General features: G+C 56.3%; 10 protein-coding genes across 10 annotated transcripts; 5 read left to right on the top strand and 5 right to left on the bottom strand.

Annotated features, from left to right (window-relative positions):
• Positions 1 to 122: 122 nt before the first annotated feature.
• On the top strand, positions 123 to 563 carry LTR77_010694 (uncharacterized protein; the record flags this gene model as incomplete). The annotated part of the gene is made up of 2 exons (XM_064807911.1): positions 123 to 315; positions 382 to 563. The coding sequence occupies 2 exons, from the start codon at positions 123 to 125 to the stop codon at positions 561 to 563; spliced, it is 375 nt and encodes a 124-aa protein (XP_064653815.1).
• A 1,056-nt stretch (positions 564 to 1,619) lies between these two features.
• LTR77_010695 (uncharacterized protein) lies at positions 1,620 to 4,117 on the bottom strand (the record flags this gene model as incomplete). Its single annotated transcript, XM_064807912.1, has 4 exons — positions 1,620 to 2,710; positions 2,761 to 2,941; positions 2,989 to 3,765; positions 3,827 to 4,117. The coding sequence occupies 4 exons, from the start codon at positions 4,115 to 4,117 to the stop codon at positions 1,620 to 1,622; spliced, it is 2,340 nt and encodes a 779-aa protein (XP_064653816.1).
• Positions 4,118 to 4,558: 441 nt separating this feature from the next.
• On the bottom strand, positions 4,559 to 9,700 carry REV3 (DNA polymerase zeta; the record flags this gene model as incomplete). Its single annotated transcript, XM_064807913.1, has 1 exon — positions 4,559 to 9,700. One exon carries the CDS (start codon positions 9,698 to 9,700, stop codon positions 4,559 to 4,561), a length of 5,142 nt encoding a protein of 1,713 aa, XP_064653817.1.
• A 489-nt stretch (positions 9,701 to 10,189) lies between these two features.
• ADE1 (Bifunctional purine biosynthetic protein ade1) lies at positions 10,190 to 11,098 on the top strand (the record flags this gene model as incomplete). Its single annotated transcript, XM_064807914.1, has 1 exon — positions 10,190 to 11,098. One exon carries the CDS (start codon positions 10,190 to 10,192, stop codon positions 11,096 to 11,098), a length of 909 nt encoding a protein of 302 aa, XP_064653818.1.
• A 1,593-nt stretch (positions 11,099 to 12,691) lies between these two features.
• On the top strand, positions 12,692 to 15,634 carry LTR77_010698 (uncharacterized protein; the record flags this gene model as incomplete). The annotated part of the gene is made up of 2 exons (XM_064807915.1): positions 12,692 to 13,020; positions 13,087 to 15,634. The coding sequence occupies 2 exons, from the start codon at positions 12,692 to 12,694 to the stop codon at positions 15,632 to 15,634; spliced, it is 2,877 nt and encodes a 958-aa protein (XP_064653819.1).
• A 617-nt stretch (positions 15,635 to 16,251) lies between these two features.
• On the bottom strand, positions 16,252 to 17,088 carry LTR77_010699 (uncharacterized protein; the record flags this gene model as incomplete). Its single annotated transcript, XM_064807916.1, has 1 exon — positions 16,252 to 17,088. The coding sequence occupies one exon, from the start codon at positions 17,086 to 17,088 to the stop codon at positions 16,252 to 16,254; it is 837 nt and encodes a 278-aa protein (XP_064653820.1).
• Positions 17,089 to 17,377: 289 nt separating this feature from the next.
• On the bottom strand, positions 17,378 to 19,423 carry LTR77_010700 (uncharacterized protein; the record flags this gene model as incomplete). The annotated part of the gene is made up of 4 exons (XM_064807917.1): positions 17,378 to 18,437; positions 18,485 to 18,853; positions 18,987 to 19,087; positions 19,139 to 19,423. The coding sequence occupies 4 exons, from the start codon at positions 19,421 to 19,423 to the stop codon at positions 17,378 to 17,380; spliced, it is 1,815 nt and encodes a 604-aa protein (XP_064653821.1).
• A 1,115-nt stretch (positions 19,424 to 20,538) lies between these two features.
• LTR77_010701 (uncharacterized protein) lies at positions 20,539 to 21,381 on the top strand (the record flags this gene model as incomplete). Its single annotated transcript, XM_064807918.1, has 1 exon — positions 20,539 to 21,381. The coding sequence occupies one exon, from the start codon at positions 20,539 to 20,541 to the stop codon at positions 21,379 to 21,381; it is 843 nt and encodes a 280-aa protein (XP_064653822.1).
• Positions 21,382 to 22,659: 1,278 nt separating this feature from the next.
• RIM2 (Pyrimidine nucleotide transporter, mitochondrial) lies at positions 22,660 to 23,888 on the bottom strand (the record flags this gene model as incomplete). Its single annotated transcript, XM_064807919.1, has 2 exons — positions 22,660 to 22,691; positions 22,742 to 23,888. 2 exons carry the CDS (start codon positions 23,886 to 23,888, stop codon positions 22,660 to 22,662), a joined length of 1,179 nt encoding a protein of 392 aa, XP_064653823.1.
• A 325-nt stretch (positions 23,889 to 24,213) lies between these two features.
• LTR77_010703 (uncharacterized protein) lies at positions 24,214 to 25,095 on the top strand (the record flags this gene model as incomplete). Its single annotated transcript, XM_064807920.1, has 2 exons — positions 24,214 to 24,605; positions 24,627 to 25,095. The coding sequence occupies 2 exons, from the start codon at positions 24,214 to 24,216 to the stop codon at positions 25,093 to 25,095; spliced, it is 861 nt and encodes a 286-aa protein (XP_064653824.1).
• Positions 25,096 to 26,953: the final 1,858 nt, after the last annotated feature.

Genomic DNA, 26,953 nt, shown 5'->3' on the forward strand with positions numbered 1-26,953 from the left:
CCTCCTCCCACCAACATCATCCTGCAACCACACCCACTCTTCACACAAGCAGTCAGTACTACCACTCTACCATCCACCAACATCTACTCACATCAGCGCAGCACAACACAACTATCTCCACAATGGCGAATTCCTCAGGTGAAAACGCCACCACAAACAACACCACCACAAACAACACCACCAGCGTCCCTGCTGCTGTGGAGGAGAAGCCCAAGACCGTGTGGACCGAAGACATGGACCGCAAGCTGCTCCTCTTCTCCATGGGCAACGAAATCGCATCAGAGCACTACAAGAAGATCTCCAACGCCTTCGACGGTAAGGATTGAGCTACCTTCTTCTCCCACGCATAGGTGCTTCTTCATGCTAACGTACGAAACGCAGAGAAGCCCACCCCGCAAGAAATCTACGAGCGCTTGCTGGAGCATCGTCGTCGCCAGACTGCCGCCATCGATGCCAGCAACGGGAGGCTCGAACACCCGCACACGACCATCCATCCTCCGGTGCAGGATGAGGAGGAGAAGGACGGCGAGGATGCGGCTGAGAATGGGGAGGAGGGTGCATAGAGGGGCTGAGCGCGGTTGAGGATGACCGGCAAGGACGATACATGCAGAAGAGGGTGGTCGTCTAAGTCGGAATCTTCTCGAGCGGCAGCATTGACTGTGGTGCTGAGATTCGGCGGATGGTTGCATCATTGAGCGGCGGAGAGGGCAGCCTGGGTGGTTGTTAGTATCTGCCTTTCAGCAGCCGAATCGAAATTCACGGTGACAAAACCCGACCCAACTTCACTCCATTCCAGCAATATTTACCTTCCAAGTGATATCAAATGCTGAGTAGTCTTCTCCAACGATTGACCCACCTCCGAGCCGTGTGCTGTCGTCTTGAAGGATGGCTTGATGTCTTGGAGGTGAGCTGTTGTCCGGCGGCAACATCATGCCTCAATGCTCGTATGCGTTTGTTCTCCGAGAGTGCGACAGACTCCTGTGCGCCATGCGATAGTCTCGAGTACACTTACTGTCTTGGAGATGAAGTACTCCTGGGCGAAGTCGCTATGATGCTCTTGTTCGTTCGTTTTCCAAGACAGCAACAGGCTTCCGTACAGCATGCTGTGATCTTGAGGGATGAGTTTCTGTGTTGGAGATGAGCTCTCCCTGGGCGGAGGACTCACTTATGGTGCTCTTGTCCATTCGTTCTCGCAGGCGGCGATATGGCTTCATGCGGCATAGCGTGAGCATGAAGGATGAGTCGCTGCCCAGGAGATGAACTCTCCAGCGGCGGTGGAATCGCTACCATGTTCTGATACCTTCGTTCTCCGAGACAGCGATATCATTCCATCAACCGCGATCTGGGCCTGAGAGCTGTTGTTGCGGGTCCAGAGAAGGATTCCCGAGACACATCGGGAGCATAGCCCAAGAAACAACGGCTTGAGGCCATTCTCCGCCATCGCCATATGGTCATGTCGTGCGTTCTGTGATCATGGTCCTGCTCTTCGTCTTCTGGAAAACATCGCAGGTAGCCTTGAAGACAACAAATACAGCGCTAACAACACATGGGTATCTCTTACATGATGTAGACCTCGCCAGAACCACGCCACCAACTTCGCCAGACTCTTGACCAAAGCATTACTCTTCACTTTTCTCCGCCTTCTCCAGAGCGTCCTGCTCCCTCTCCTGCGCTGCATCCTCTGCCCCATCTTCCCCTCCCTCCTTGTTACCCGCCATTTTATTCCTCTTCCTCGCATCCCTCAACCCAATCGGTGGCTGCACCCTAAACCCCTTCCTCTGCCGATTCAGCTCCCGCTCCAAAGCCGCACTTAACCGCTCCAGCACCCACTCCGCCTCGCTCTTCTGGCTCATCAGTGGCGAGTCCTGCGACAGCCACGACCAACTCATCAAAAAATCGTCATCAGGACGGCGACCCTTCCGGTTGCGGAACTGCTTTCGTTTCGCGGTCATTTGGCGCATGACAGAGGTCTTGCGGTCGATGTTGCCGTCCATCTCATCAGGTTTTTGTGGTTCGTCGGAGGATGATGTGGCTTTCTCGTCGCTTCCGCGCGAGTCGGGCGTGAGGTGGGTAGAGGGCTCCCCTACCATCATGAATTTTGGTGCTCGAACTGCTTCTGGGACCAGGATGTCTGGGTGTTGTTGGCCTGGAAAGTCGGCTGGGTCGTCTTCATTGCCCATGAGCTTGAGGAAGTATTCCCAGTCCTGCCAGGTGTATTCTTTGGGCGGACTGGCGCTCAGATCCTTTTGCACGTTCCTGCATTCGCGGGCGAGAACGTAGTGGTAAAATTGGATGTCTTTCGTCATGGTATCCTGCTCCTTCTCACTCTCGGAAACAAAGTCGACGTGCCGGTCTCCAGTATGCCGTCCAAGGCGCTCGGCAAGGTTGTCAAGCATCTTATTCTCGTAATCACTCCGCTCGAGCCGCTGTTCAGGCTCAGCCGGCGCGGCTCCAAGAATGCCTGGAGGCGTGAAGCTCTTGATGCTGTCATTCATCCAGCTCGTCAGAGTCCTCGCAGCAGCCCTAGTAGATGCCCGCAGACCTTCTTCACCTGGGAGGACTGTGATAGAGCCGATCCAGATTGTGAGATCCGAGAACCATTTGATGACAGTGTCACCCATGTTAGAGATCAAGATGGTCAAAGATGGCACGGCGAGCAGCGACCACAGCACGAAGAAGGCCCGCCCGCTGTTGGAGTAAGGCGCGAAGTCTGCGGAGGACGTTAGCTAACTGCGCGATAATAGCGTCACCTGTATTCACCTCCGTATCCGATCGTCAAGAGCGATGTGTAGGAGAAGTACAACGCCTGTAGATACGTCCATTCTTGCTGGAACTCAGTCTGCTGGAACACTGCGGCTCCAACAAACCAGAGTATCAGGGCGAAGGTCGAGGAGAGGGAAAGAGCAAAGTATCGACGCTCGCGCTCAGCTGCTTTTTGGACCTGCATTCGTCAGCGGGAGCGCAGGGTGAGGCTTTAACATAACACACCTTGCGCATGACGTTAAACTCCTCCTCCCGCTTCTGCGCCGGAGACAACGCCGGATCAGTGCTGAAGTCCACTTTTGCGAACATCGAGACCTTGATAGTCTGCTTCCGATTGTCCACATTATGTACGGCGTAAAACCTCTTCTTCTCGACGATCCTAGCACTGAGCTTCTCTTTGCCTCGTTCAAGGATAAGCGACCGGATACTGCCAACGACCAGACCGACCATGAGAATGCCACCAAATGCAAAAGGAAACATCAAGCCTCGTGTCAGAGCTTTGGTGGGATGGTAGTCGCCCAGTCCGACAGTGAGGAGAGTCACATCGGCCCAGTATACGGCGTCCAGATACTCCCATTCCTCGATGTAACCGAAGACGAGTGCACCGAGCATGAGGTACGTGATGAAGGACATCGTTTGTAGCATCAGTGTTCGTTGAGAGCCAGTCAGATGGAAGTCCTTGCTGTAGTGACCTTTGTTTGCGCCGTAGACGGTGACGCACATCAGTAAGCCGAGGATGGTGTAGATGACTGCAGCGAAGATGGCGTAGTAGAATGCTTGGGTTAAAGCATGTCGGGAGGGAGGAAGCAGAGTCTCTTTCGTGAGGCCATAAGCGGGCTGTGACGATAGCGTAGCCGTATCTGCGATTAGAAGTATGCCTGCCGTGAGGAAGCCAGTGATCGTGGTCGGCTGCGCAATCGAAAACCTGACTCGGCGAGCCATGTTGAGTAGAAGGGCCGCATTGCCTATGACTGCTGCGGCCAAAGAGAAGATGTTGACGATCTGAGGATAATTCCAATCAGCAACTATCTCTTCGTGCTCGTATAAGAATACATGAACTCACAAGCACCCACTCAGGATCCTCAATCTTGTGCCCAAGCACCTCAGCATCATTCGGCTCCGGCGGAATCGTCTGCCTCCAGTACTGAACAAGCGCACATATGTTGAAGCCGCTGGCCATGGGTCCAAAGGTACCTGCAAGTAAGGGACAAGCAGTAGAAGCGAACCACCACCGGCTGGGCTGCTGTAGTGATCGCGATTCATCTCTATCGTAGTCGGCACCCTCCTTGTCGGGTTCGACATCGTCGGCGCTCTCCTTGATGCCGTCTTCGACTCCTGGGTCGATGGCGCTCATCACGGCGGCTTAGATTGAGCACGTATTGATCCACTGCCGCTGTCCGCAGTTGACAGGACCGGGGAAAAGCAACGAGCGTGAGACTGATAAGCTTGTCCTCAATGACAGGCGTCTAGGGATGGCATCGTATAGGTGAACCTTGACGTAAGGTATATTGAACTACATCAGGGGCGTATCGAGAAGTGAGGTCGCGTGGTTGATGGCAAGTCCCGCTCCAAATCAAGGCATGCGCAACAACCGTCCAGACAACCTTGGCGGATGATCATCTGCCCCAATGACTCGGCTGACTCGCGCCCTGCAGAAGCTTGAAAGTGCTTGGTCTCGCGCTTTATATTGGCTTCGACGATATAAAACAAGTTCATTCCATCATTGATGGAACAGTACTCCCGTCAGGCTATCATTTGCGGCGACCGCATGCTTCCTCATTGACTCGTACATTCGTTACCATTCCAGCTCCGCCTTCATCCCGACCTCAGTCTCCAAAGCCCCCAAAACCCTACCCACCCCCTCCCTCGCAACCCTTAACCGCGTCCCCGCCTTCACCCGACTATAAAACACCGGACAATCCCTCGAATCGCACCTCACCTCCTCACTCCAAGCCAAACCCGCACAACTCCTGCAGACCCGCTCTAAATCCGTCTTCCTCCTGTCCGCTTTCTGCAACTTCTGTCGCAGCGTGAGCAGCGTCTGCTGACTCTTAACCGTTCGACACGCATCGCAGAGCGGAAGATGCGCAGCCTCGCCGCCAGCCGGGACAGGTGGTAGCTTAGTCCGACAGACGATGCACAGCGAGCTGCCCATATAACTCTCCATCGTCTTCCTACTCTTGACCCCGACCTCGCCTTCTCGTGCTCCAACGATGTTCCGAATCCGCTGCACCTTGGGCATCTCATCATACCACTGCCGGACGTTCGCGCCCACCAGATTGAAAATCCTCTCCAGCGGCGGGATGAGATTCTTACTAATATAATACTCCGCGTCCAACTCCGCAAACTCATCATGAACCAGCCTCTCAGGCTCCACACATCTCTCCCATAGCTTCGCCCCCGGGCCCCCAGCAATCACAACATAAGGCACGCGCTCCCCGTACTGCGGCTCCATACGCGGGTCCTTGAGCATGCGCTTCGTAGCGATGAGTGCACCCGGCGGCGCGACGCCTTTGTCAGAGTAAGTTCCGAGCTTGACTTCTTTGGCGAAGCAGAAATCCTGCACGCTGAAGCGGCCGGTCATGATTTTCGTGCACTGCTGCTGAAAATAATGCTTCACGGCGCTGAGGTCGCTGGTGCGGAAGAGGAGTTTGAGGGCTTTTTCTTCGATCTTCTGCTCCGCGGGCGTGCCGTCCCTTCTCACTGTCTCAATGCCCTTCGCGTCAAACTCCGGCTCTGTCTGGTTGGGAGACTCGTACTTGAAGCCGACGTAGCGTTTCTTCGCTAGCAGAACGCAGGGGTGGTACACTTTCTCAAACTTGAGTTTGACGGGGCGCGGGTTCATGTCCGTGACGGCTTTGGCGATCTCGTCGCCGATTTTGAAAGCGTCGGCGCGCGTCCGGCCTTTGAGGTAAACAAACAGGCTGTCGGTGTCGCCGTAGACGACCTCAGCGCCCCAGCGCTCGACGGAGTGGATGAAGGCGATGGTCTTCTCGAGCGTCTCGCGGCCCGTCTGCACGATGCTGTCGGCGATTTCGGAGCAGGGCATGCGGCCGGAGAAGGAGGCGGAGGTGTAGCCGTAGGTGACGTTAGCGATGAGTTTGAGGGCGAGTTGTCTGTTGTTCAGGAGTTGCTGGAGGGTTTTGTCGTCCTTGTCGACCTTCATGCCGGACTTCACCATCACGCGAGTCTCGAGGATCTCGCCCAGCATCTTCGCCAGCAGCGACTTCCGCATCTCCGGCTTGACATATATCATGCCGTTCGGCGCAATGTTGAGCTTATCCTGCACCAGCTCCAGCAGGCCAGGCGTGCGCTTGAAGTCAGCGAAGCCCAGCTTGTTCGTGCCACGCCAGTTGACGATGCGGCCTAGGCACGTTGAGTAGCAGTAGTTGTAAGCGATCATGACGCTTGGGTACAAGCTTTGGAAGTCCAGGACCAGCAGTGGGCTGTTGTAGAAAGCGCTCTGAGGCTCCATGACCAGCGGCAGGCACTCCAGTGCATTCTGGGCTCCGACTTGCTTCCTAGACGGCGAGACAAGCACGAAAGACTCCGGCTTGGCGATCCGGAACATGAGTGATTCGACTTTGAACTGCGAGCCCCGCGAGAAGACGCTGAAGAAGTCCACACCAAGCAGACGAGCCTGCTCCGAGGTACGCGGAATCAGCTCATTGGCGTCCAGGATCTCCATATCCAATCTCGTCCGCGTCATATGATAATCAACCACCTTGGCCAGATCTCTTGGCCTCTCGCTATTAAACCACTTCGTCAGCGTGGCAAACGAATAATGCGGTATCCGTCGATGCAGCAGATGAAACACCACATTCTCCATGGTATACTGCAGCAGATTCAACTCCGACCGCATCGCTCGCCAGATATTGATCGTGTGTCTTCCAGTAATGCGCACGGTAGAGGTATGTGTGAAACCCCAGCGATCAGCATCCTTGCCGAACCGGCCGTGCGATTGTGATTTCATCCGCGAGAACTCATCGGGTAGGTTGAACTCGTGCACCAGCCGCGCGCGCTCGATGAGGTAGCCCCAGCTGCTATTGTGGACTTCGAAGCCGGCGAGGATGTCTGGGTCGTGTTCGCGGACGATGTCGACCATGCGGTTGATGAGGTCAATTTCAGTCTCTTCTGCATCGACTTGGACGTCGTTGCCGACCATGCGTCGTATGCGTTCCGGAAGAGTGTCGCCTCCGTCTTTGCTCAAGACGACGACACCCATTCTCAGATCCTCGTCGAGCTGCTCATCAGCGATGCACCAGAAGACCAGATTCACCTCGTCCTTCTCAGGATCCGGAGCAAAGTCACCTCTGGTGTTGACATGGACTTCTAGTGCCATGGTGCTCATGTAGCCAGTCTCATGCTGCACACTCGTGCTCTTCTTGTGCTGGGAGAACTTGAAGCCGTGCTTGTTCTTCTGCGTTGGGCCGTCGATCTGCGACAGCTCAGGTGCCGGACGATTCTTCCGCTTGACTTGTGTGGCTGCCGGAGGTCCGTCGACTTCGAGCTTGTCCAGGTCGCTCGGCTCGTTGCCGCCTTCTGAGTGGAGCCACTGCTGAACTTCGTCAAAGGTGGGTGGCGGTGCCATGATCTCCCAATGTCGAAGCGTACACTGCCGGCGTCGTCGTTGCTCTGCTAATGTCTGCTTCGCTTTGTCGGAACCAACCGTCTTGTTCGGTAGTTGCTGCCCCGACTTGTCGAACTCCGGCAGGAAAGGGACCGTGGTACTTTCAAGTCTGAACTCCTGCCCAGCATACTCTCTCGGCCGTTCCGGAACGTCCTTCTCGTTACTATAGTACGCATCCTGGTATATCACAGAAGGCGTGATTGTCCGTTCGACCTGTTCGCACGATGGAGCTCGAGCTCTAAAGATGAAGACGTTCACCTCCGGTGGCAGATTGAAGGCAATGGCATAGTTCGCAGCCAATTTCGAATCAATTATAGGCGCTGGGGTTGACTTGGAAGGCGGCTTAGAGCTGGTCGCGGAAGAGATGGAGTCGAAGCTTGTAGACACGTCCTTAGCAGTCGTCTGAGAGCTCCGCGGAGGAATGCGCGACAGGTCATCGCGTTGGCTGAGTCTAAGTGCTGTGTCCGGGTCGTTCGCATTCTTGACAATAGGAAAGCTGATTGTGCTGTTCTGCGACGATGGCGCTTGTGAAGACCGCTGTGGCTGCGATGAAGGCGGAGGCTGTCCGGAAGGTACGGCAGCCAAAAATTCTGCATTTGATTCATTTGCTGGCTGAGCTCCGGGAGGAGGCTGGTGCCCGTTGGGAGTCCCGCTGTATGCTTTGGCGGGCTTCGCTGGCCTGACGTCCTTGACCCTGAATGGCGCACGATTTGGCTGTGCGCTCTCCGGTTCTGGGTCGAATTTCACCCGCTTGAACGGACCCTGGCTTGCTGTTGCCGCCGGGCGCTTCAGGGAGCCATGCTCTGCAGCACGGACAGTTTCCGAAGGCACATCGGCACCTTCTTCAACTTTCTCAGCTCGTGCTTCGATATCTGATGAGCCGCCTTCGATCTTTCCTTCGCCAACAGCACCATCAACACCAGCATCCCTAAGCTTCTGCTGTTGTGTCAGAGCCTTGTCTCTGGCGACTTCTTCGTCACTGCCGTAATCATCGTCATCCCTCACTTGGGCAATGCTGTGTTCGTCAACCAGAGGTGCTTGAGCTGTAGGAGCAGCGGGATGGTCATGCCAACCATTGAGCTCAGCAGTCGCCTGGTCAAATTCCTCTCCACCATCCGCATTAGCCTTTAACCCCCTGCGGATGCCAAACTTGTCCCCAAACAGCTCCTCAATACTCTCAAACACCGTTTGCACCCCATCATCCGCGTCCTTCTGCGACAGAAAAGACTCAAATGTCGCCGCCTTGCCGCCGCGCGCCTTGTTCTCCTGCTTGGCAAGCTCGTCAACCATCTCCCGAAACTCAGCCTCATGAATCCACCCGCCTTTGCTATCATTCCGCGGATCAGCGCTCATACTGACCAGCACTTCCGGCGGGAAAGGCGAAGACGAGGGATCGGACAGCCCCATCCGTCGTTTCCGCCGCTTCGTTTCGTCCTTCCACAGTCCAGCCATCGATTGCACGAGTTTCTCTTCCGGCGGCAAATTCTCCAGCGAGGACAGCCGCTCGACGAACGACTGGTGTAGATCGCGCGGCTGTACTTCGTGTCTGTTCAGGATGTCACCAACTTTAATATCGAGCTCGAGCTGACAATGGCTTTGGCGTTGGAAGTGCTGCTCATCCAGCATCTGACTTCGATCGATCGACTGTTCGTGCCAGAGGTGACTGCACCCTCCCAGCTCATCCAGCTCCTCTGCCGACGGTACCGGCAGCCGGAAGTACGGCTTCTTCGTCTCCACGTACGCGCACCCGTACAAGTTGAAATCGCACATCCACTGTAGCAGATACTGCAGATGCGCCTCATACGGTTGGAAATGCCTTTGCAATATCGCTCCTTGCTGCAGCAGATCCGAGAACCTCGTCATGTGTGACGGATTTAGAAGGTAGATCTTGAGATAGTACTTGTATCCAACATTGTACCCGAAGAACGGCACGCCTTTGACCAGGCTGATGTGTGCGACGAACTGCGCGGACTTGGGCTCAGCGTACGGGTTCCTGCGGTATGAAAGCGCGAGCGCATGGTCGATTGATAGTCTCATATCCCTGATTTGCGCTTCTACCGCGTCTTGCTCTAGCGACTCGGTGTATGGAACGAAGAGGTAGGGGAATGCGCCGTGGACGTGCATGCAGACTTTCTGGCCCGTTTCTGTTGCGCCGAAGATGCGAATGACTGGTACATTGGGAAGGGTGCCTCGCTGGGTTGAGGAGTAGGTTGACACGCCCCATAGTGGTGGATCGAGAGCGGACGGAGGGCTCTGGTAGTGGTCGATGCAGTTGAGTCGCACCCGGAAGGTCTCCGGTTCAGCCATGGTCGTAGATGGTTTCGACGTTCGTCATCGTCGGTCCATACGGTTTTCGGCGAGGAGCTAGAATCGTGAGTCTGCGAGTTGCGAAATGGGCGACTGTTCTTCGAGTATCGCCAGACGTCTCGACGCGTCAACTCGAGGTGTCTGATCAACAGCTAGCGCCGGACCGAGGCTCATCCCGCTGGATCTTCAAGGAAGGTGCAAGCGGTTTTACATTCACCTTGGATCTTCAAAAGTTCATTCGCCAAAAACCCATCTGGCATATGCGCAACAATCTGCTTTCACAGAATCTCACACTACAAAAGCTTCTTCCACCAACGTCTTCGACCGAACAAACGTTTCACAACTTCTTTGACCAAACATCACCCAAACATGCGACACTCTTAGCAACGGGCAACCTTCTTCCTTAAACCCAATCGTCGACATCAACCACACCAGGCCGGCGCGACCTACTTCAATCATTCCAAAGAGTATATATCGGCCACCTTCACCATGGCCGCCACCCAACCCATCACAGCGCTCGACCTCGCCCCCTACAACATCAAGAAGATCGCCTCAGGCAAAGTCCGCGAAATCTTCGAACTCGACTCTTTCACCCTCCTCTTCGTCGCCACCGACCGCATCTCCGCCTACGATGTCATCCTTACCAACGGCATCCCCGGGAAGGGTGAACTCTTGACCCAACTCTCAGCGCAGTGGTTCTCACTCATCACGTCGAAGCTGCCATCATTACGGAATCACCTCGTCGGCACCGACGTTCCGGACGTGCTCAAAGGGACCGATGTGGAGAGCGCGTTGAGAGGGAGATCGATGCAGGTTCGCCGGTACGAGATTGTTCCTCTGGAGTCGATCGTGCGCGGCTACATTACCGGATCTGCGTGGAAGGAGTATCAGCAGCACGGCACCGTCCACGGCACCTCCGTCCCAGCAGGTCTGCAGGAATCCCAGCGCTTCGAAAAGGCACTCTGGACGCCGTCTACCAAAGCCGAGGCGGGCGAGCACGACGAGAATATCTCCCCGGACCGCGCCGCTGAGCTCGTTGGCCCCAAAGTCGCGAAGAAGATCGAGGAGGTGAGTCTGGCGGTCTACGAGCTCGCCCGCGACTACGCCGCCGAGCGCGGCATCATCATCGCCGACACGAAGTTCGAGTTCGGCTTGATCCCTGAGACGGGGGAGGTGGTGTTGGTGGACGAGGTGTTGACGCCGGATTCCTCGCGCTTCTGGCCGAAGGAGAAGTATGAGGTGGGCAAGGGGCAGGAGAGCTTTGACAAGCAATTCCTGCGGGATTGGTTGGTGAGGGAGGGGTTGAAGGGGAAGGAGGGGGTGGAGATGAGTGGAGAGGTGGTGGCGGAGACGGGGAGGAGGTATCGGGAGGCGTTCGGGCGGTTGTTTGGGGGTTGAGAGTGACGTATTTCTCTTACCGGCTATGGAGGGTTGGTGAGGAAACAATAGATGCAGAACACGATGCGGTGTCGGCTCCGGGAGAGCATGGTGTATCCTCGAAGGCTAGCCATCGGCGTAAGCATGGCTCCTGTCGTACATAGATTGACGCAGGTCCCAACCACACACATGATATGAAGGAGGTTGAAAATGTCTATACCCACCGTCTCGCGCCATCTGTCCGACCATGAACGATCCACCACATACCGAGTCCTGGCGTTGCTTGGGTGCCGCTGCCGCAAATTGTAGGATCCTGTTCGCGATTCATTGCGCAGTCACGTCGCGTCCGATGCTGTTGTGATCGCGATGACGGGGCCAAACAACCACCATCGCGAGTTCAAATTCACACCGGTGGACACCAACTTCATATATACTCCGTATACCCACCATTACCCTGTCGACAACCATATGCAAGCTGACGGAAATCGTTCTGCACAGAACACCACCACATCAACCCCAAACACCAGCAAATTGGCAGGCTCGCAAGAGGCACGCGAGCACTGATTCGTCGCGTGGGAAGGATTGAAACGCGCTATTTTGATAAGCGAGAGAGGCGATGCTGGAGATGGTTAGAGGTCGTTGTTTGACAGGGTTCGTGGAGAAATCTGCAGGAACAGCTGCGTGCTGCAGGAACAGGAACAGCTGTATGCGCGTGACGAGAACGACGTTGGGCGTACTGGTTGATGACGAGATGTTGTGCTTGATAGATCTGGACTGTGAAATTTCCAAGGGCTGTAGGATGAAGATGGGTGATTGCTGATGAAGTTGTTCATTCCGTCACGTCGCGTGTTTGGAGATGTTTGAAGGCGAGTTATTTTTGCACGAGTTGCCGACAGCCGGAACAACGCTTCGACCGGCGCATCCTCCAAGACATGTTCGAGATGAGATGAGCAGGCGTCTTGCCGCATCCGCAGGGCTGGAGCACCTCCGACCCGGTTGGTGACTTCCATCTTCTGTTCGCACCTCACACGACGCATCTGGTATTGCAGTTGTCGTTCCGCTAGCCGCTCGCTGTACGTCGCTGAATGATCACCTGGACGAGGGGTCGAGGGGGCTACCAAGGATTCAGGATCTAACGATATTGACAGGGTACGGCGACCACACGATCTCTTCGTTTCTTTCGACTGCGCAACGCACTCCGCCCACCACTCGCTCCACGCCACCCACACTCGTTTGTAACACCGCCTACCGCGAACACGATACCACGATCCTTCTATTGAACAGCCCCCGAGTCCCAGCTTGAAGGCACGAACGAGGTCGAAGGCACGGCAGCATACATACCCGCCCGCAGGCCCCGGTAGCACCACCATCTTCGCGTGTGGCGTTTACACGGCAACAAGAGAATAAAGACGGACGCACAACAGCTGCAGCTGCAACGAACGAACGAAGAACTTCCCTTCTAGCGCTGGTCGAGATCTCCCCCGCTCAGGCAGCGTGGTACAACAGCGACGAGAAGTCCACCCGCATGCTGTGCATCTGAGCTTCTTCAACCTCACCTCCTTTCACCGACCGAGTACATTCGTTTAACACAATTCTTGAACCTCGTCGCACTCGATGAGTTATCAATACTATGACCGAGGCATGCCTCATGGCGGTCAGGAGTACGACATGCGACCGCCTCCTGGTCGAAGACCGCCGCCGCCTGGGAATTTTTATCCTCCGTCAGACCGACAGCGTGGGCCTCCGCCAATGAGGCCGCCTCACCCTAATGCTGGTCCTCCGCCAGGGATGAGGAAACCGGTGCGACCGCCTCCCCCACGAGACTATGCACCACCGCAGAACTACGCACCACCGCCGCGAGATTACGCACGAGATTACGCACCATCACCAGAACTCGAGTCGGCGGACAGTCTTTACGACGGCACCGCCTACGGTGGAGCAGAGTACGATGAGCCTGAAACATGGCCTCTACCTGCAAGACCTTTTGCGCAAACTGGACGCTCTAACAGCCCAGGTGCGAGCCCCAGAGGTAGTCCGAGGAGAGCACCTCAACCGCCTCCAGTCCCATCCAACAGCAGCCCTCGAAGACCACCTCAACGGCCTGCAAGACCTGATTATCCGGAGCAAGTACTTGACCCGCCTCGACCTGCTGCGAGAATAGCGCCTGCGAATCAAGCGTACCATCAACCACCTCCGCAACCACTGTCATACCACGGAACTGGCCAATGGACAGGCGACGGTTACCGATCACCTCAACAGCCGTTACCTGCACCCCCACAGCAGCCTCGATGCCCTCCACCGCCTCAGCCATCTTCTATTCCGGACTATCAGATGCCGCAGGCATTGCAACAGACTATCTACGGCCAACGGAATCAGCGACCACCTCTCGGACCTCCGCCGTCGTCGAGAAAAGGTCCTGCGTCTTACTACCCTCAAATCGCGCAAGTGCATCCGATTGTCGAGGAGACAGATAGCATGCGCGGCAGCATTAGGAATGCGAGCGCGGCTTTTGATCCCGCGCATTCGTCGTACGGAAGCTTAACTGCGATACCCATTGGCATACCTGGATACTATGTCGAAGACCGAGGAAGCGCGCGCAGTTTGCCGTTCGAGCAGCATGGCAGACCTTCTGTCGAGCATGGACGACCTTCGGTAGATCATGGCCGACCTTCTATGGAGCATATGCGTCCGTCAATGGACCAGGGCTACGACGACTCGCACATCGAGCCGATACGGGAGACTTCTTCCGATGGTCGGTACATGTACGATGGCGTCGAGTCTCCCAGCCCCGAGCCTGCGCAGTTCATCCGACAAGCAAGCTTGGGGAAGAAGAGCAAGCCGACTTTGACTCACGTGAAGAGCAGTGAAAGGGTGAGGAAAGAGAATGCTGCTCCAAATGCACAGCGTCCCGCCCGCCCGACAACAACACAGACAAGCTCTTCTGGCGTTCTGGAGAAAGAGACCTACCACCGACGTTCTTCCGTCTCGAGTATCAGCAGCGATGAAGAAGACAACGACAAAGCTGTCGAGGCAGGAGCTATGGCAGTGCCAGCAGTCCCTGCCCTCGCGGTACCCTCCAAGACCAAGAACCAACCCACCCGCCAATGGTCAGCCGAAAGCGACGTCCTCAGCTCAGGCACCGGCCTCATCGGCCCTTCGTCCTCAGAGTCCGACTCCGAGCAAGCTATCAAAAAGAAGCGCTCTCAGGAACTCCTCACCGCCGTCCTACCCCAAGCCCAACTCAACCGCTCCCAGCCCCGCTCCCCCCTCGCCCCTCCCAGCCCCACCGCCGACCCAATACGAAAGAGCGTCTCCCCCGCCCCCACAGAACCCGACTACCTCAGCCGGCACTCCGCCTCCAACCGCCTGGACAAGAGACGTCCACCTCGCCTCGACGTCGACGCCGTCCGCGACGCCGAGGCCCGTGGGTCTCTTACCTCGCTACCAGACCTCATCCGCCGCGCGACGAAAGTTGCCGGCAACCTCGACCGCGGCCGCACGGCGAGTCGGCTGGGGATGAACTTCTTCGTCGACGGGGCCGAAGGCGATAACCGCCGGTCACGGGCGTCGGATAATCGAAAGTCAGGGGATATTAGCGATATCCTCGCATCCTTCCCGCCTCCTTCTGGACGATTCGGCTCACCGCCTGGGAGTCGCGGAGGCGTGAGTCTGAGCCGCTGGAGCAGCAATCTCAGGCACTCTCACCTCCCCTCCGATAGCGACGCGGGGGAGGCTGCGCGGCGGAGGAAGAAGGGGAGGAGGTGTTGCGGGATGCCGATGTGGTTGTTTGTTCTGCTGCTGATCTTGCTGTTGTTGCTGGTGGCGGCGGCGGTGTTGGTGCCGATTTTGCTGCTGATCGTGTTGCCTGGGGACAGTGATGATACGACTGGCAATGGTGCTGCGCCTGGAAGTATCACGGCTGCGCACGCCGCTGAAGCAGTCAAGAGCTGTGCCGCTGAACTCACCTGCGCCAACAACGGCGCCACTATCCTCAGCGAGGATGGTTTCTGCCAATGCGTCTGCACAGACGGTTTCACCGGACAAACCTGCAAGACGAAGGCACAGCAAGGCTGTACCACCATCTCCGTCTCCTCGACCGACGACGCAACCATCGGCACCGCCCTACCCGCCTTCCTCGAGAACAGCGAGAAGGACTTTGGGATAACGCTTGATGCGGAGACGTTGCTGGGACTATTTTCGAGCGCGGATATGCGGTGTCAGGATGAGAATCAACTTGTCTCGTTCACCACTGCCAATAACGAACAGCAGCGCCAATCTAAGAGAAGCTCGTCATCCGCCGCTTCTTCCAGCAGCAGCGCCTCATCGTCCTCGAACTCGGACCCAACCCTCGAGTTCGCGGGAGCAGCGGTGTTGTACATTTTCCAGGACTCCGCTGAGCCCGCTATGGCTGTGACGGCGCACCAGCGGCTTCAGGCGTACTTCCAGAACGGCAAGGCTTCGGCAGCTGGTGAGGTGGATTTGGGGAATGGTTACTCCGCTGACATGGGGAATGGGCGATTGAGGCCGGCTAACGGCAAGGCAGTGGGGGATGCTTAAGAGGTTTGGCATTTACGGCTGTTGGATTTATAAAAGATGCAGAGGGTGGGTGGGTTTCTTGGGACGTTCAAGCGCATGATACTTGCACTTTCTGCTGCGCTGATGCTTTGCTTGAGCGATTTGAGCAAGCGATGACCTTTTTCTTCGATTCGTCTGAGCATATTCTTCATGGCATCGTGTACATACATAGCTGCATTTTATCCGACCACTCCTCGAGGCTGGGTGCTGGATGCGCCTTTGCTCGGGGACCGTGGTTCTCTGATTATTTTCCTCTCACTTCTCCCTTCTCTCGTCGTCGTTGAGCCTTGTCTCGTCGTCTGAGCGTAGGACCGGCGGGACCTTGGATAAGTAAGCCATGTGGACTGCATGCTCCTTGCTCGGCCTGCGGATGTGGTGTCGCGAGGCGTAAGATGACTGCCAATCGTGCTGTGTCTCGCCATAGCCCGCGAGTAGCGGTGTCAAGGGCGCCGCTATACTGCTTCCACATCCAGAGCCATATCTCATGCCTCCGTTGAAGTCCTCTTATCCCCAGCAGCGCCGTGCATAAAGCCCCTCCCCCCCTCCCCCTCACGCATCACAGCTCATCGAATACCCATACCAACCCTGCCCTCTCCACCTCAACTCCCCCCATTAACCCTCACCCCCTCCCCCTCCCCCTCCCCCTCCCCCTCCTCAATAACCCAATCCTTCACCCCACCCTTCCAATCACTAATCCTCCCATCCCTAATCCTAACCACCACAACCCTCACATCCTCCCCCTCAATATAACTCCCCCTCCCCCCATCCCCCGCGCTCCCATCCGTCGGACTCGTCCCGAACAACCCCTCCCCGGCACTCAAACTCCGCTGCTGCTGCCGCCCCACGGCGTCCGTGACTTCGAACGTGTTGTTCGCGAGGTGCTGTTCGCGACACCATGTATCTTCTGCGCTCCCGGGTTCGAGCACGGTGGCGTGCCCATTTATCGTGGCGGAGATGCTGGAGACGGCGGCGGAGTTCATTTGCATGAGCATGTTGGCGAGACTGCTGGCGCGGGTGCCGGTGGGGGAGGCTTCGCGGCCGCTGGATGAAGACGTCACGTTGTGCGGGCGCGAGCTGACCCAATCGTGGACGAGGAGGGAGACGTTGGGGTTCTCGACAAGATTTGTCGTCTTCCGCGAGCTCGGGTTGCTCGTCATTATTATCGCCGGTCCAGCCGGCAGCCTCGACGCTGTGGAGGAAGGAGTGGTGGAAGTGGGCCGCGAGTTGGGCGGGAGGTAGGTGTAGTTCATGAGCGAGACGTGCGGGCGGTTGTGCGTGCAGGTGGCGAGGTGCAGGAAGCGGGCGCTTTCGAGGCAGGTGATGACTTCATCGGGGAGTTCGTGGGAGGTGGTCGGCTCGAGGGGGCGGGAGGAGGGTTCCCAGGTTAGGGTGGGGTGGGCGTCGGTGGTGGGGGGTGGGGGCTGTGCGGTCGGCATCGTTGCGGGTATTGATGGATATACTGATGGTCTGGAGCCTCGTGGTGTTGGTCTATGGCGAGGAAGTTCGCTGGTCGTTTCAATGTGGTTGTAGTTGGTGGTTGTGATGATCATGCGAAGCTTGAAGTCCTTCGGCTTTCTCGCCCGAATGCGGAAGGTACTCACCATTGCACGACTACATCTACCATGAAACCACAGAGAAGTGGTGATCAACCCTGTGTTTCTGAAACAATTGGAGGTTTCTAATCTAGACATGAATACCAACTCTATCTTACAGTGATCTACAGCATTATCCTACACCAACACCTATACTCTCCTCCATCGGCACCGCTGTATACGACCCAGCCCGTCGCCGTCTCCTCTTAAACCTGACGAGCCAGGAAGAACCTACCCAGAAGACAGTCCCGAGGCCGACCAGACTCAATAATACCATCGCCATGAACAAGAAGCGGTGAGTGCTCAGGCCTCGATAGACGACAGCATCGAGACTGTTGTCCATGTTTGTTGTCCCGCTCGAAGCTCCTTCACCAATCGTCCATTCAATCTCGACGTCTTCAGAATTGCCGATACTCTTGCCATTCTTGTCGAAGGCCTCCACGATGACCGTACCAGAGGCGTTCAAGACTGTAAAGACCGTTTCGAAGCCCGTCTTGTCGATAGCGCCGAGGATGGTGCCGCCAACAGAGAACCGCCATCGCCGAACCTCCGTCGCGCCGTTCCAGGACACGTAGATCGCCGTGACGGTGGTTTCTGAAGTCGCATCACGGTACCCAATTGCCTTGACATCAGGCGGTGTCTTCGGCCTCCCTACCCATCCATCGTGCTTAAAGCCCCGATAAGTTCCGAAACGTCCCTCCTTCAGCCACCGAGCTTCCATGACTACTTCATCATGGTCTGTGTGCTCGGACAGGTACCCGCCATCCGTCCACGCCATGAACACATTACCCGAAGGCAGAATCTGAAGACTGCCTCGTCGGTCTCCGTACGCTCCATCCGGACGTTTGTACTGCTTCAGCATCCGGGCTACGAAAGGCTTACCCTTCTGATGCTCGAGCTCCAGAATGAGGCCGCGGGAGTAGTCGTGGGTTGCTGGCTGCTTGTCTTGCTGCAAATCTCCCACAGCATTATCCATGAGCGAGATGACGGAGCGTTTGGAGTTGTGCTCGAGGTAGCGGGCGTGATGCTGGCGGGAGAATTTGGCGCCTTTTTCGAACTTGAAGTCGGATTGCTTTCCACCACAGCGCCACAGGATCCTGCCATCCTTACCAGAGACGAGGAAGAGGGTGTCGGTATGGCGGACGGATACGAGGTAGTCGCCGTCTGAGTTTTTGGTTGCTGAGTTTGTGTGGCTTTTGACATTAGGAGTGGAACTTGGCCGTGGAGATAAAGCACTTACTACGCATCCCATCCGCCCGACCGAGAGATTTTATCAATCTTCTTCTGGCTAGGAGTCTTGAAAGAGCTCTCGTTCAAGCTGACATGCTCATGCGTGACCCAGTCGAAGATCATCTCTCCCGTCTCCGTGTCAATCTCTCTGAAGCCGTCCGTCCTCACCCAGACCTTGCCGTCCAGGCCCAGGTTCTTGGCGTCGATGTGGTCGCGCCTGTGAGTCGTGATAAGAGTGCGATGTCCGTCAGCTTCAACATTGAACTCATGTTGATTCAGCAGGTCGATGTCCTTCGCGAGGAGGACGGAGTGTTCCATTTCATACTGGCTGTTGAGGAAGTAGCCGGCCCCGCAGTCTGACTTGGGGAAGCGAGAGTGTCTGAACTGTACGATTAGCCAGTGTGACCACGGTTTTGGCAAGTGTCGAATCCAATGAGAGCGCACAACACCGAACGCGGAAAACCGGGCTCTGGGTGATGCAATAATTCTGTCGGTACGAGTTGGAGACTCACTTCAGATTGCCTTTCAACACAGGCTTGCCCTGGTACTGAACCATATCAAAGTCGAAGGTTATGCGATTGCTGAACTGACATGCTCCACTCCAAACAAGTTCCTGTCAAACTTCTTAGCCAGGCTGCAAGTCCTTGGTGATTGCAATACTCACCCCATCGTTGTCGAATATCATAGGCCCAACTTCGCAAGGCGTCCACTTGACATCGTCAAGATGGTTGTCGGAAAAGCGGTACGGAGCCACGAACCAGTATCCCGGAGAGAGCTTGCTTCGGTCATGGTATGTGATGTCCCATTTCGGGGGCATTAAATCTGGGCGTGACGCGAAGCGCTGTAAATCCTCCCCAGCAGCAACGCCCGTGTACAGGCTGCCGAGTGCAGGTCCCAGGAGGGAGAAGAACAGCCATATCAGTAGACATCCTCTCCGCCAGTCGTGCATGCTGTGCCCTTGACTCTCCGTGCAGCATTGTTCGTCAAAGAAGCCAGTCCAGCAGAAGACGTGTCGTCGTCGGACACAGGCGGCGGAGAAATCAAGGGGACGTGGTTGGCCGAATCAGCAATCTGAGTTTCAGTCGCGCCTCCGCGGAACCACGAGGTCGGCGCCAAGACATACACAGAGGCTCTTTCTCTTTCATGTGCTGCCATCTTCACCTGTACGACAGAAGAGAAAGTCATAACTCATATTAGAAAGTCGGGTTGTACTGTATGGAGCACTGTCCTTGAGAGGCGAAGGAAGAGTCCGGTCTGGTCGCAGCTTCCTTCCAGCGCATTGACCACGAGTCTTTTTCCATCTCATCAACATCCTCCAACAGTGACCCCATCAAGATTGTGATACGGCGTCCATTTCATCTCTGCTGCTCTATAGGTTGCCTTGCTTGGAACCCATCAATCGATCTATCCCTGGGCTACGTCCTCAGAGGCTGGCGACGAGAAGAAACCGCGGAGATCGAAGCCAGGTAGGCATTTCATCTGCTCAACTATCTTCTTCCACCACTCTTCTATCGGCTCTTCAGTCAGCTGCAAGAGTGGACGCCGCGCTCCCCTTGAGGCCGGAACGGAGATCGGCCCATCGCAATGCGATACCGAGCCGCCGTGGAGGGTTCCCGATCGAGACACACGAGGCAAGTCATCACGGACATTCACGCCTAAAGGTACGCCCAGAACCTACTGCTCGTGTATCCTGGCTCGGCAAAATCACCTGATATGCTTCAAAAACATCGACTTTTAAGCAATCTTTGAACAGGGTGCCAAAGGGCGGGAGGGACCATCAGCGCAGGGAGAACATAGCTTGGAGACCGACTTTCAGCCCGGGCTGACCGCGTAGCGTTATTATAATGCCCTGAGATGCCTCGAGCGGAGCTTCCAGAGCACAATGTAGCTCGACAGGCCCAAATCGAGACTGTGGACTCCGAGGGATTCAGGCAGCTGCGTTTAGCCCTGGAGGGCCTGCATAAGAGCACCATGGCCTGCAGAAGTCAGACAGATGCCCGCAGCTTCAACTACCACCTACATGCCCTCCAGCTAAACCACCGACACCGCTTTACTTAAAGAATCATGGGTACGTCCACCACCAATCCCCGCCACATCTTCAGCTCCCACTCACACATCAACCAAGCAGCAAAAGACATCCTCAACTACCCCGTAGGAGAGATCCCAGCCCGCGCGGCGATAACAGTCGAAATCGTCTGCCCCCCATGTCCCCTCCAGCCGTTCATCGACACCCAGTACCCCGACAGCAAAACCATGTCCGCTCGTCCAGGAGTCTACATGAAATATCTGCCGTACCGCTACGACGAGGTGACTGGGAAGTTACTCACCGGCGGCTCTTACCTCTTCGACTCCTACGCCGACGCTGAGGGTTACAAGCGCTGGACGACGGAGGAGTTTGAGGTCGATGAGCCGAGGGTCAAGTTTTGGGAAAGGGAAATGTTCGAATCGCGTCGGAGTTGGGTGCGGCGGGTTGTCGAGGCGTGGAATTTCAGGCCGGTGGGGGAGCATGCTGTGGGGAAGGTGGAGCAGTGGAGGTATGAGGGTGAGGATGCTGAAGTTGCGTTGCATGAGGCGTGGCCGTTGGTAAAGAGTGAGGCGGAGAAACAGGGCGCAGCGGCGATATGGTTGCTGCACGGGGGCAAGGAGAAGATTGTTGGGATCCAGTTGGCTTTTCCAAAGGTAACAGGGAAGGTTGACCAGGAGTCGGCGAGGAGGTCTTTGGCGGCTGCTGAGCAACATCCATCTTTGGAGCAGTTCCTACCCAAGGCGTTGCGATACGAGCGGATCTTCAGGCGCACGAGTCTGTTGCTGACGCTGTGGCTGCCGAGATCGCGCGCCGCTGGGGGGAAGGAGCTGACTATCCCCTTGTACCCTGTGGTTCCAGGTATCTCGCATGGCCATACCTAGGAGACTGTTAGAGGCCAACGGAATCACTGGAAGGTGTGCAACCTAGTCCAATGCGACCAGGAGCGAAGTTGTCCAACCGCAGCAACTTGAGTCGAAATAAAGATGGCAAACTGCACATCCGACATCCAAGGCCATGTGGGACGACGAAAGAAAGAACCCAGGTATGGCATATATCTCCTCACTCTCTCTGTTCTAATCAACTTTCCTCAACTCGAACGCTCAACCCCACCACATTCCCCCCCAACAAACCCCAAAAGAAGAACCCCCCACAGGAGGACAGAAGAAACTCAGGGGGGATAAACCCGATTTACTTCTATTCATTCCTAGCGCAGGACCAACCCAACATGAAGAAGGGTGAGGAACTGGAGGCATTTAACGAACTTGGTTTAAAGATGCAGGCGAGTTAAGGGAGGCCCCTGGGAGGGGGAGGAATGGTTTTGATCCCATTGAGCAAGAGGTTTTGGGTGCTGGTAGATACTCGTTCTCGATGTGGGTACTTGAGATAGTAGCGGGCTGCTGGTGATTTATTATGTGGGTTGGTGGGAAGGCTGGGGCAAGGCCAGGTGCCATGGGCGCGGGAAGGGGGGGGGGTTACTTCGTTGGGGCTAGACCGGGAGGAGACGACTTTGGCTGAGCAATTTTGGTGTTACATCGCGCGGGAGGGATATCTGAGGGACATCGCGGCGGACTGATGATCGATCTATGGGAAGGGAGCGTTTCTGAGGAGGAGCATGGCTTGATGGCACGTCGTCTATGAACCGCCGGGCAAAGGATTCGAGGGATGCAAAATGAGCGACAGTCATAGCCGTCCACCGGGCCTGCAAGGCTGGCACAAGCCGAGTGATCCATCTTCTCATAGACGAGAAACGCACGCTCCCAAGAGACGAGCTGGCCTTTTCGGGTGCATTTGGGTCTGAGGGGAAGACTGTGTGATACGCCCGGTGGGCCGCTTACACTCTTCTTCGCTGGGAGGGAGGGCGGTATGTTGTTTGGAGGTGCGGGTTCGTTCAAGGAGTGGTGTTGATAGCATTATTGACAACAGCCTCCTGAAACCTACGCCCGCGGCTTGGTGAGGGGAGCTGTATTGGGTTGCACAGGAGACTCAAGGAGACTTGAGGAGACTTGGGACTTTGTCTCTATACGTGGGCAACGACGTCAAGTCTTCTTCGGGCGTGAGTCTCTGGGTGGTATGCAGTTGAGATCATCCGATGCTGTAGCATCGCTCCTACAGCTATGGCACCTATCGTGGCAGTATTTATACATTCAAGCAAAACTCGCTCAGAAAGCCACCCATTCCATGCAAAACTCCTCTGCTCATATGCACACCCCAAAGTGGAGATCCGCTTGGTACACTACACACTCGCACTCTCCCCCGCCGCCCGCAACACCGCCTCATAAACCCCAAACATAATCGCCGCACTCGGCACCACCCGCAGCATATGCGGCACCAACCCCCCATACAGCGCCGGCACTCCTTCCTCCCTGAACACCGTGACAAAACAATTCCACAGCCCCCGATACTTCACGCGTCCCGTGCTGTCCACCGGCGCCTGGCGAAGCCTCGTCCTAACGACTTCGTGCGGGTAGGTGATCAGCGCCGCGACGAACTTGGCCCCGCCCGCTGCCGTCAGCTTGCCGCTCCACTCGACCGTGCGGTCCCAGAACGTGGGCGTGCGGCCGGAGCGGATGAGGTCGGCTTCGCGGCGGGCGAGGGAGCGTTTGGCTTGCTCGTAGAGGACCCATTGGAGCGTGCTTTCGCTCACACCCAAGTAGCTGGCGCTGAGGCCGCGGTAGAGGCCGCGGATGCCTTCGTGGTGGAAGGTTTTGCGCACGCAGTCCCAGGCGTTGCGGTATTGGCGGCCGTGGCCTGCGGTGCCGGCGTTTTGTTTGTCGAGCTGGAGGCGGGTTTTGACGAGCCAGATGGGGTTGGTGGCGGTGCCGGTGATGAGGCCGGCGGTCGCGGCGGAGAGGAGGTGGACGGTAGCGTTCTCTTGGCCGTGGAAGAAGAGGGAGCTGTAGACTCGTTTGCCGTTGCCGTAGGCCCAGAAGTTGATGGCGCGGGCTGGGACGACGCCGACGAGGTTGGGACCGAGGCCTTTGAAAAGAGCGCGCCAGCCTTCGACTTTGGGTATTTGAGCGAGGATCTGGCCGGTCTCTGAAATGTGGAGCCAAGATGCTCGGAGGAAGGGTAGTTGGTTCGGAGGGGGGATGCCTTTTGCTGCTCGTCTTGACGCCAGCTCGCCCTGGTAGTAGGTGCTTTGTAGCCGCGTCTTTAGCACATCGAGAGGTGATGTTACTGTCGCGGCTGTCATGCCGCCGAGTCCTCCGGCGACGAAATGTGCCCATGGCCTGCGCTCCTTGACTGGCGCAGGCCGCTGTGTCATCTCGCCTCCATCTTTTACCGCGTTCGGATCTATCTGGCCAAGTCCGCGAGACTCGGCGAAGGGCCGAGGGATGTTGGATGGTATTTCGGATACTCCGCCGCTCTGCTGTGGTTTCGCGACCATTCAAGATGATGTGCGGGTGGATGTTCGGGGGGTGTCGAGGATGTAGTCTGCTAGGCTCTCTTCATCGAAGGACGAATATTCCCACCAAGAGTTCTCGTATCGCGTCCAGGTCCTCCGTGCTTCTCCCAATGTATCGTGACAATCCTCGCATTCATGTGCTCAATAAAGTTATCCTTCGGTAACTGGGTCACGTGACATTGAATTTGCGGAGAGCTCGGGGGAGAGGTGATAGTCCAGAACGTCACCATCAAAGACGCAGCGGTGCTTCTTTACCCGCAACACAACTCCTTCTCTCTGGATCTGATTGCAGAGACTGTCAATCAATATGTTCGCCACACCCATCCGCCTCGCCCAAGGCGGCGCCGGCATGCCCGGCTTCTGGAAGCGATCTCTAGACGAGTTCAAACGACAAGCCAACATCGCAGTCAAGATGGAAGGCCTACACCGACCGCAGAAGCCCCGCCCACTAGTCCAATTCACCGACTCAGGCAGTCTCGGCTTATGCAAACTCATGTCTGACAAAGACATCGGCGGCTACAGCGAAGCGAGCATGAGCTTTGTGGATGGAGCAGCACACGAGGACAGCAACCGGGAGCAAGGCGTGATTGGGAATGAGAAGCAGGGAGGAGGAGAGGAGGAAGAGCCAGCGCGTATGCTGTTCAAGGGCAAGATCTCGACAGAGCTGCCGCCGAACAACCCGGATGTTCAGCGGACTGGGTATGCTGCGTGGAGGACTAGGGATCGAGGGTTGAGCTTGTTTGGGAGGCTCTTGTGGGACATTGACCCGTACAACTATCTGGCGCTGAGAGTAAAGTCGGATGGGAGGAAGTACTTTGTCAATATCCAGACCGAGTCGATTGTGCCAACCGATCTGCACCAGCATCTATTGCCAACGTACACTCCAGGACAGTGGGAGACGGTCATCATCCCATTCCATGCCTTCGTACGGACGAACTACGGCATGGTGGTGGAACCGCAGCGAGAGATGCTGAGGCAGAAGGTGAAATCTGTCGGCATTGGGCTCACAGATCGGGTGCCTGGGCCGTTCGAGCTGTGCATTGCGGACGTGTACGCAACGAATAAGGCTCCTTCGAGAGACGTGGCAAGAGAAGAGAGCGGTTTCGACATGGAACCTGAGAGCCAAGGGATTATGGACGAGATAGAGCCGAGGAAGAAGAAAGGAGAGCAGGAGAAGATCCTGATCTGAGGCGCTGTCAGCACGACGATGAAGACAATCGGCTACCGGAGAGCATTGAAGCTGTTCAGCCTTCGCGCAGGTAGGGCTGCCAGGATTGCGCGGGCATCCGAGCCATCAACGAGCGAGATTTCGAAATGGCTGGAGGTATGATGGGACAGCACGGCTCAAATGTGCCGTCGCACTGAGCACCATTTCTCACGAAAATGGTGCTAGATCCGGTTCAGGCGAGTCGAGCAGCAGTCGGCCACCTTCAAAGCACCTCCAAGGTCAGGTCCGGATGACTCGGGCTGGGAAGAGGACTGGGCGGAACGCACAACAACGCCGAAGTCCCGTCTGCAAAAGCAACGACCGTGGAGAATCCCCATTGCTCGATACGAACCTGCACATGCGTCTGGTCTTCAATGTTTGTGGAAATAGCTTTGCTAGCGAGAGCATGAGCTTGGGGCGAAGTTCTGCCACGTCCTTGGAGTGGTCGGCATCTGCTCCGAGGCCGCCTCTACCCGAGCTGCCATGCACCACACACGAATCGGCCCTACTGCTGATTCTATGTGGGATTCTCCTGGAGTTGCTTTCCTGTCTCTCAACGAAAGCCTGGGCAAGACCATCTCCAGCAGCTTCGGTGTGGTTCGAAAGTGTATCGACAATGAAGGCCGTACCGTGCCGGCCAAAGCTCAGCTTTCGACGTCAAAAACCGTTGATCCGTACCAGCCGTATACCAAGCAACAAACGTGCTATAGCGCACACCTTATGCAGTCCATTCACAGCTCTCGGCACGTATAAGAATGCACGAATCCAATATTATTACTCAACCACAAATGCTCGTCCTCGTATTGTGCCGCGTTGCTGCCGTACCTGCGTGGAGTCTTTCTCCACGACCCCAGAGTCGATTCGTCGCAAGCTCGGAAACGTTCAACGCTACTGCATCAACAGCTGCAGAATTCTATTTCCAAAGGATGCCACCTCACCTCGTGAGCTTCTCAGCCTTGATCGGGCTTTTCTGGAAATATTCTCTACACAGCTCTGTTCCCTGTCCATACTCCACATTTCTACAGCACTTGGCTGTGGGGTTGGACGAACGACATCAGCTCCAGCATACGCCAGGCGAACGTTCGCGGAAGACTACAGCCCTGTTTGGGCGATCGATGCCGCGAGGCTTCCGCGTAGGCGGCGTCTTGCCTGCTACCAAGATGCTAGGTATGCTTGTCGCCACCGCATGTATTTCTTGTCACTCGTGAGTGCTGGAGCCCAAGGTTTATTCTGGTCAACAGCGTTTGTTCAACGGCCTCGAGGACGGCTCGGCGAATGTTCCGTCCATTGGGGGTGAATTGGATCCCGTCGTGCTGAGACGTCTTCACGAAGTGCCCGAGGTGCCTTGCTGGGTTGCTACAGTGGAAACAACCACCGACCACAACCCTAATACGAGCCACTGAGGGCTATACCATCGAGAGATCTGCCGCGGAAGAGCAAGGCTCTGGTTAGCACGAAGCTTTCCAATATTCCTTCGTCAGAGGCTGCTGCCTCTTCTGGCCCCCGCAGCATATACTTCTGTGTACTATGCCTTCCGACTACAGCCGCAGGCGAACTACTGCATGGCAAGGTTGCTGCTATTCGTGCAATGATGCTGTCTGCTCAGGTATACGCAGCTAGGCGAACTCAATTGGGCTCTGGACCAGGCACTCGCCGACGACCTCTACTGCCCGCGTGCAGTCTCCAGGTAGACTCTACAGCGCAGAACTGTCAGCAGTGGAGGACGGAAGACCTCGCCGTGCGCATGTATCCCACACGCCCCAGCACTACACACCTGGCCGCAGGTACGGTGACGAGCTGGTGTGGATATCTTGCTCGTGATCGATCGCCAGCGCGCTTA

Source organism: Saxophila tyrrhenica, assembly GCF_035928015.1.
Source record: "Saxophila tyrrhenica strain CCFEE 5935 chromosome Unknown scaffold_26, whole genome shotgun sequence".
Lineage (NCBI taxonomy): Eukaryota > Fungi > Ascomycota > Dothideomycetes > Mycosphaerellales > Extremaceae > Saxophila > Saxophila tyrrhenica.